The following is a 7,710-nucleotide window of genomic DNA, read 5'->3' as shown; positions in this document are numbered from 1 at the left end:
GTATATCTTAGTGATAGAACAGCTACTATACAAAGCTTGTAACTTATTAAAGTAGAAATAGTTACTAATGAATGATTCACCTAGCTACTTAAAGATCTGAAGTTACTCATTTCTACAAAAAAAAAGCTCACGAATTTATGACATTACAAATTGGCCAAACAACTTCATGTTCTCTTTTCAGAATTAACTTGCTTTCTGCAAATTGATCATGCCTGCAAAAATAGAGGTTGTGACCTGGTGTAGCAGTGTAGCAGCCATGAACTTCAATTTCATCTTGATTTTATTTTTCCTGTGACTGTTCTTGTGCATCTGCAATTCACACTATGAGCTTTGTTGGAAAAGATTACAGAATAATATTCATTTGGACAATATTGTATCCAGAGAAACTTTCATGTGCAATATTTTCTGATTGCCTTTATTTGTGGGTTATGTTGATAGATGGAAACAAAGATTTGTTTCATCATGCACTACACTGAACTCACGGCAAAGAGCATTAACATGCAATTCTAGTGACCTTTAGGGGTCACCCACAAGTAGTTGTCAATTGCTATAATTTCAAATTGTCATATATATGTCGCGCCTTAATGTTTACATATTCTCGGTTTGCTCGTTTGTTTGGTGGTCTTCCATAGTTTTTCCTAAGTCTCCAGTGATGGCAGGTGGTGAAGGTGAAGGTGATGGTGATGGTGCAAATCATGGAAGTGGACGGCTCTGTAGGATATTTGGTTGCCGAGGTGTTGAAGGATCAGCTATGCATCTGCACTGCTTTCAGTAACTAAGCACATACCATGGAAAGATTAATAGCTATTCTAACTTATATTAGATCATGCCATATTTCAATCAAAAATGGCAAAAGGGATGTTTGCTCTCCATTTGAGATTACAGTTAGTATCCACTGAGCACATTTTGTTTTATGAGATTAGATATTATCAGATGTGTTATGCTTATTCTGCTCCTTTGTGATGATCCAACAGCGGTTCTAGGCTCTTCTCAGAAGTCAGAAGCACTACTTCAAATTTTGAATGGATACTTGATGATTTACTCGATTGTTATATGGGGCCTTTTTATCATACTTGAAAAGCACCACAAGGTATCAAAAATTTTAGTATAAATTTTTGATGTCTCAAAGTATAATGTAATTCAAGGTACAATATGTTTTACACTAAAAAGTGTGGTACCTTAAGGTACTTTTTCAAGGATCGTAAAAAAACTCATAATATGATATAAAAAACTCAGCTGTATGAGCTTCTATATTTTGTTCAAAGTTGTTTTCTTTTATCTTTTTCGAACCAATTTGGGTCAAAAAATAAAGCTCAGACAACTTTGGCGTATATTTGTAGAAGCCTATGCAGCTGTAGGTCGAACCATGAATCTTTTCGTTGAAGATAATTTTAGAACCGTGAACATACATAAATTTGAATTTCAATTATTTGAAACATACTGTCAGAGTTCGGCTGCCAAAATCAAAATGTTTTTCACCGCATGGCCCAGGCACAACTATTGTCGTGCATAGGCCGGCCCGTGAAGCTCACGTGCCACGCTCATGTGGGCTGGCAAGGCACGGGCTGTTTCCTGAACTGTGTGTCTTTAACGGGCCCAGCCATCTCGTTGATGGGCCGAGCCGGTCCGGGTCGTTCGGCCCATTTAGGCACCAGCTTCTCCAGCTTGCTTAATTACTCGGCGAGCTAGGGGAGGAGAAATGAGCTCCGCCCCGCAACTCCCTCGACCATGAGCGCCCACTCCGCGGCGCCACCGCCGCCGCCGCCGGCGGATTCTGCACCGGACGACCTCCTCGCCGAGATCCTCCTCCGCCTCCCGCCCCACCCGTCCTCCCTCTCCCGCGCCTCCCTCGTCTGCAAGCGCTGGCGCCGCCTAGCCCGCGACCCCGGCCTCCTCCGCCGCTTGCGCGCATTCCATCGAACACCCCCCGTGCTCGGCTACTTCCACAACTCCCCCGACCTGCCCCGCTTCGTCCCCACCGAGGCCTCCCCCGGCCGCATCACCGTCGAGGCCTCGTCACTCAGGAGGAACGGAGAGGACGGCATGTGGTGGTTCGTCGACTGCCGCCACGGCCGCGCCCTCCTCCGCAGCCGCGACTGGACCGACCTGCTCGTGTGGGAACCCATGACTGGGGAGCGCCGCTGCATCCCCGTCCCAAGCCAGATGCTGTCTGGTGCTTCCGGCCGCAGCGCCGCCGTGTTGTGCACAGCCGCCGGCGTCGACGGAGGCTGCCACTCCAGCCCCTTCCATGTCGTCGTCGTGTTCGCAAGCCGTGGCCGCGTGTCCGCCTGCACGTACTCTTCGCTGACCGGCGCGTGGGGTGATCTGATCTCAACGGTGGTGCCATCACCATGTGAGGTCTATGAGGAGTCCCCAGCCCTTGTTGTTGGTGAATCCCTGTATTGGCTTCTCAATAGGGGCAGCATACTTGAGTTCGGATTCAGCAACCAAAGTTTAGCTCTGATTGATCATCCCGTGGAGATGAATGCCGTTCGCATGTCGAGCATCCGTGCTGTGAGGGTGGAAGACGATGTGCTTGCCCTAGGCTTCCTCGAGGATTTCAGCCTCCACTTGTGGGCGCGAAAGGCTGCCGAAGATGGTGCGTTCAAATGGATGCCGCACATGTCGATTGAGCTGGACAAGCTCCTGCCGCTGCCAATGGCGGTGGAGCAAAATTGGCCGGTGGAGCACAATCGGTCCGGTGTGCTTCGTCTTTGGATAAGTGGGTTCTCTGAGGATGGAAATCTGGTGTTTATACGGACCGTCGCTGGCATTTTCCTGGTTTGGCTTGAAACGTTGAAATTCAGGAAGGTGTCTGGCTCCTTACTCATGAAGACTATTTACCCCTATGCTAGCTTTTATGTTCCAGAAGGTATGAGCAACTACCCCCTTGTTCTTCGCTATGAAGTATAGTTTTGCCCTAATGAAAAGACTTCCAATGTTTTTACTTTTGGTGCTGAATCCAGTGCTTTGTATCTTGTTCAGGTTTAGGAGTGCAAGCTATATAAAATAAAACAGCGCTTTACTAAGTCACTCTTATTTGATGGTTTGCTGAGCCGACATTCAGTAGTTTACCTATTTGCCCCAATTTCAGGTATAACTCATTAATTATTTGGAATTTTTTTCTAACTAATGCCACATGATCTGTAAGCAAAAATATGACTAATATTGATTTGGCATATGCCCTGTTTATAGTAGTAATGTTACAAGCGCTAGCGAGCGATCGCAAGAAGTAGGGATAAGATACCAGTGGCCGCGGCTCCTGCCGTGTCTCTGTTCCGGCCGTGACGGCTAGGGCAGCAGTAGGGTGGCGTGCAGCAGGAGGTGAGGAAAATAGAGAAAGATAGATGGGAAGTAGATTGGACTAATTGCTTGCTCTATTCATTGATTGTTGGCCTATATATAGGCTTTACAATAACTAATCTATCTGCTATAATTAACTAAATCCTATTCTATCTGCTATTACTAATCTGATTAGGTATCCGTGCTACAGTACCATGTCGGATTAGGACTCCTGGGCTGGCGCCGATCTGGTCTTCTCCTGTGTTGGTGCCGATCTGGACTCCTCTCTGCCCTCTCTGCTCACGACGACTCCTAGAGTAGTGCAATCCAACCATGACAAGTAATGAGTAGTTTGATTAAAGAAAATGCAGATGCACCCTTTCTTGATAATCAATGCCCCATGAGCTGCAAGCAGAGACATTTATATTGGGGCAATTTTTTACATCATTTAGAACCTCAGAGACATAGTAGAAAAAACCGGAACCAGCCCTTCCTCCGGTCTGGATCTGTGTAAAGATCAAACATGCAACTAGACCGCTTGGACTGGCTAAACCAGAAATGTTGGGCTGCAGTGCTACATGTTGCTTATAGGGCCAAATGAAGGCCTAACAGGCTAGTATTAGCCAAAAATTGACACAGTGGTGTGTGAATGGAGATTCTTGACCCCTGGTCGATGTGCTACAGAGGCCTCCTCAACCATTGACCTAGCACATGCCTTCTGTTTTGAGTGAAACATACATCATACATATTGGTTTCTGAAACACATGAACCGGTGGCTTGGCCGATCAGACCGCTGGATCAATTACCTGAGGCTTCAGCCAAGCAGCGGTCCGACCTTGTGTACTATGCTTAGAGGCAACGATTTAATGTATAGTGGTGATAAAAATAGTACAGTTATGAGCAATATCTGATGCTTATGAAAACTGCCAAACGGGTGTTTATCACATATACTTTTCCTTTTAGGTTGCATTGAAATATATGGTGTTGCGGTTTTTGTTACTTGTAAGTGAACAAAGATGCAAATACTACACGAGTTTTTATGCACATCTTGTGGAACACAACCCTTGTTTGCCTGTTCACGCTCGATAAATTTGTGAAATAGGTGTTGCCAAAAGTAGCTTTATGATAACATATTAACATCTCATTCTACATATTAGAGGAACTTTCAGAGGAAAAGAACTGCCATGAAATTTTAACTTGTGATGTTTGGACATAAGTGCTTTGTTGATGACCATTCATGAATGGCATGTTATTCTCAGTGTTAGTTCCTTCTGGTATGATTTCAATGAAATTCTCTTGTAATTTAATGAGTTGATTATGCGAACTTATGATTTATTTAGTATAAGTCACATATAGTATAGCACCATAAAATACTGTTAGCAGTATTGTTGAGTATTTTATGAAATCTATTTGTTGCCCTTATTGTAACTCAAGTCAGGTCATTGAGGTGCAAGTAATAAATCATGTGTTTGGTTTCTACGTACTGCATTTCATTGTATCGCACTGATCCAGGACTCATTAAGTTGGACTATGAGTCAAGTAATTAACTCTGTTACTTTACATGAAAGTTTGCCAGCTCGGTAATCTAGATGAGCTAGTATGTCAAAATTAAACTGCACCAGATATCATTAAATGCTATTGTAAAACATGAAAAGTTTGGAAGCTAATGAAAATGTTATTATTCAAGGCACTGCTATTTCATGACTGCATTGGCCTGTGTATGATAAAAAGCAGGCAGAGCTGCAGAGGCTACACTGCACAGGCAGTCACTTGGAGGCAAACAAACCGTACATGTTTGCTGAATATGGCTGACCGAGTGACTGTTAGTGTTATGCTTCAAATTTGTCACCAAGTTTACATCATTTTTGGAAAATATATTTTATCTTTTGTTGTGATGCCTGTGTTATACTGTGAGTCCATAAGGAAAATACAATTATTGATGACTGCTGTCTTTTTATGTTATGCATTTGTACATCACATCCCACTATTCAACTAGGAACCTTTAATAGCGAAATTAGGAAAACAGGCAAATTCTACAATAAATCCAGTATTCTATGAGCATGTTGGATCCTAGGAGCTGTTTGGTTGAATGCCACAAATTGCCACATTTGTCTTGCTAAGTGTCGCATGCAACACTTTTTGTGGTACCCAATATTAGGAGAGCAACATGTCGATGACACTTAGGCACCGTGTGAATGAACCAAACACCATCCTCGATAGTCAAACCTGCTTAACTCATTATGGCAAAATATTTCATGGTAAACATTTGGTTGCAAGACTAGATGGATTATTGTTCAGATATCCTATACACGGACGATGTGCCATACTAACGACTATCATTAGTATTTCTGAAATGACAGGGTATGATTTTGGTATACTGTTGGCTTACTTTGATTTTGAATGTGTTCATCCATCAATTTCATAGCTCATTTATGCTATATACATCCCATTGTTTACTTTTGAAAACTATGGACATATTTCAGTAATTTCTGTCTTGTTTAGGATGAGATTTCAACATTTCGCATCTTATTTAGTGGAGCTCATGTTCTTGTGTCTATGTGTTTACATGTGCAGGATTTTCCACGAGTATTTGACATCACGTCTGCTTGATCTCATGATGTTCTAGTGATGCAGTTGCCCACACCTCAAATAAATCATTTGCTCTATTGCCCCTGAACCTTCAGCTTAGCTGATATTTTCTTGTTTGCTGATATCAATAGATATACATGATTGGTTTTATTTTACTCCTGTACTGTTGTTCCTTCATTTCCCATTCCCTTGTTTAAAATACCCTTAAAGCAAACGACCGCTTATTTAATTAGAAAGGAATCATTTACTACGTCTATTTTAAAATATAAACATTTCTATTTTATTTAGCAGTGATTAAGATTGAGAACAAAAGATTTAATAAATATGAAATAAACGAGGTGAGAGGGTAGGTGATGATAAAATTGGAGGTGATGGATACAAGTAGAATTGAATAATGCCCAAAATATTTATGTTATACTAGAAGATTCAAATGCTATAAATAATTACATTTGAGAACAGAGAGGGTATTAATTTTGAGGCCTTTGAGTGAGAGTGCGAGATTATAACCCTTTTGGGGAGCTTAAGATTATAAGAAGCAGACGGTAAGAAGTTAGTTTTTAGAATTCTAAAAACTAAGTTATATAACTTCTGGCTTCTAATTTATTTTTGGATTTTATGACTATAGATTCTTAAAATATAAGTGTTATTTAAGAGAGCTTATAGCTTTTAAAGATTGAGCGTGAAGTATACATAAGCTCCCCAAAGAGAGCCATAATCTTATACAAGCTCCCAAAGAGAGCTATAATCTTATACGTAAAGGTGTCCCATCTTTTTTTTAAAAAGTAAACTCTGTACAGTGATTTAAGAGAGCTTATAACTTCTAATGATTGAACGTGAAGCATACACAAGCTCTCCCAAAGAGAGCCGTAATCATATACGTAGAGTCGTTCCATCTTTTTGTTGACAAGTCAACTTTGCACAATGATCCACACACCACGAGACATGGGTGAAGTAACGGCCTAACGGGCCACCACTGCTTACCGGGTTACCAAAAACACATTAACCACCAAGCTGTGGATGAACGGCAGTGGTTACCGCTGTTTTGGTTATATAAATTTCAACCGAATTCGAAAATATTAGAAAAAATGTGAAAAAAACTCATGGTAATACATATGGATTTGTAAAGCAGTTTGGTGATGCTTTTTTTGTGAAAATAAGTTGCTACGATTAAATTGGAAGCTAAAGCCGATTCAATATGGAAAAATGAATAAATGTTTAACGGGGAAGTACCACAAATCATAAAAAGAAGTTTGTCAATTTATTTGGGTGATGTTTCTAGTAGAGTTATGTATAGATACCAAAATTATATTTTAGACATTCCAAAGCAGCTATTTAAAAGGGAAAATTGATTGGTTCAAATATCTAGTGGTTCATAAGTTAAATGTATTATTTTGCAATATTATCAACAATTAATTTGAACTAATTGATATAGCAAATGATTGAAACCGTAACATTTCTACTATCTGATATTGTATTGTAGTACATGCATGAATTTTCGAATATCAATTACTCTATGTATTATTGGTCAATTGTGAGTTGTCATTTATAATTATTTGAATGCCAAACTTTTAGCAAATATCATATAAAATTGTTCTATTCCCTGACTAATATGTCCTATCACGTACAAATATACCACCATAAAAATTAGAATTTGAGTTCAGTTATAGATTACCCTTCTGGCCTTGTGGCTTGTGCTTTGTGGAATGCAGACATGAACATGGGAAATGGATGTCACCAATATCAACTTCTTATTTTCTTCATTGAAGTACCTTATCATATTTCTTGCACTTCATGCATTCCAGATGACGTAAAATGGGTATTAGGCAGAAATTAGCTTGT

At 40.6% G+C, this 7,710-nt stretch overlaps 1 protein-coding gene across 1 annotated transcript; it reads left to right on the top strand.

Annotated features, from left to right (window-relative positions):
- Positions 1–1,704: 1,704 nt before the first annotated feature.
- On the top strand, positions 1,705–6,113 carry LOC102703339. The gene is made up of 3 exons (XM_006662115.3): positions 1,705–2,872; positions 2,986–3,094; positions 5,857–6,113. Exons 1-2 carry the CDS (start codon positions 1,729–1,731, stop codon positions 3,006–3,008), a joined length of 1,167 nt encoding a protein of 388 aa, XP_006662178.2. The 5' UTR covers positions 1,705–1,728; the 3' UTR covers positions 3,009–3,094; positions 5,857–6,113.
- Positions 6,114–7,710: the final 1,597 nt, after the last annotated feature.

The sequence above is a fragment of the Oryza brachyantha genome, chromosome 10 (assembly GCF_000231095.2).
Source record: "Oryza brachyantha chromosome 10, ObraRS2, whole genome shotgun sequence".
NCBI classification, from domain to species: Eukaryota; Viridiplantae; Streptophyta; class Magnoliopsida; order Poales; family Poaceae; genus Oryza; species Oryza brachyantha.
Note: the sequence above shows the minus strand (reverse complement) of the source record. Positions and strands in the feature narration are given on the sequence as shown.

Excerpts from the sequence above, each read along its gene's own strand:
- LOC102703339 (XM_006662115.3), top strand. The coding sequence starts at position 1,729 with ATGAGCGCCCACTCCGCGGCGCCACCGCCGCCGCCGCCGGCGGATTCT. Across the intron at positions 2,873-2,985 it reads TAGCTTTTATGTTCCAGAAG|GTTTAGGAGTGCAAGCTATA; the intron begins GTATGAGCAACT and ends TATCTTGTTCAG.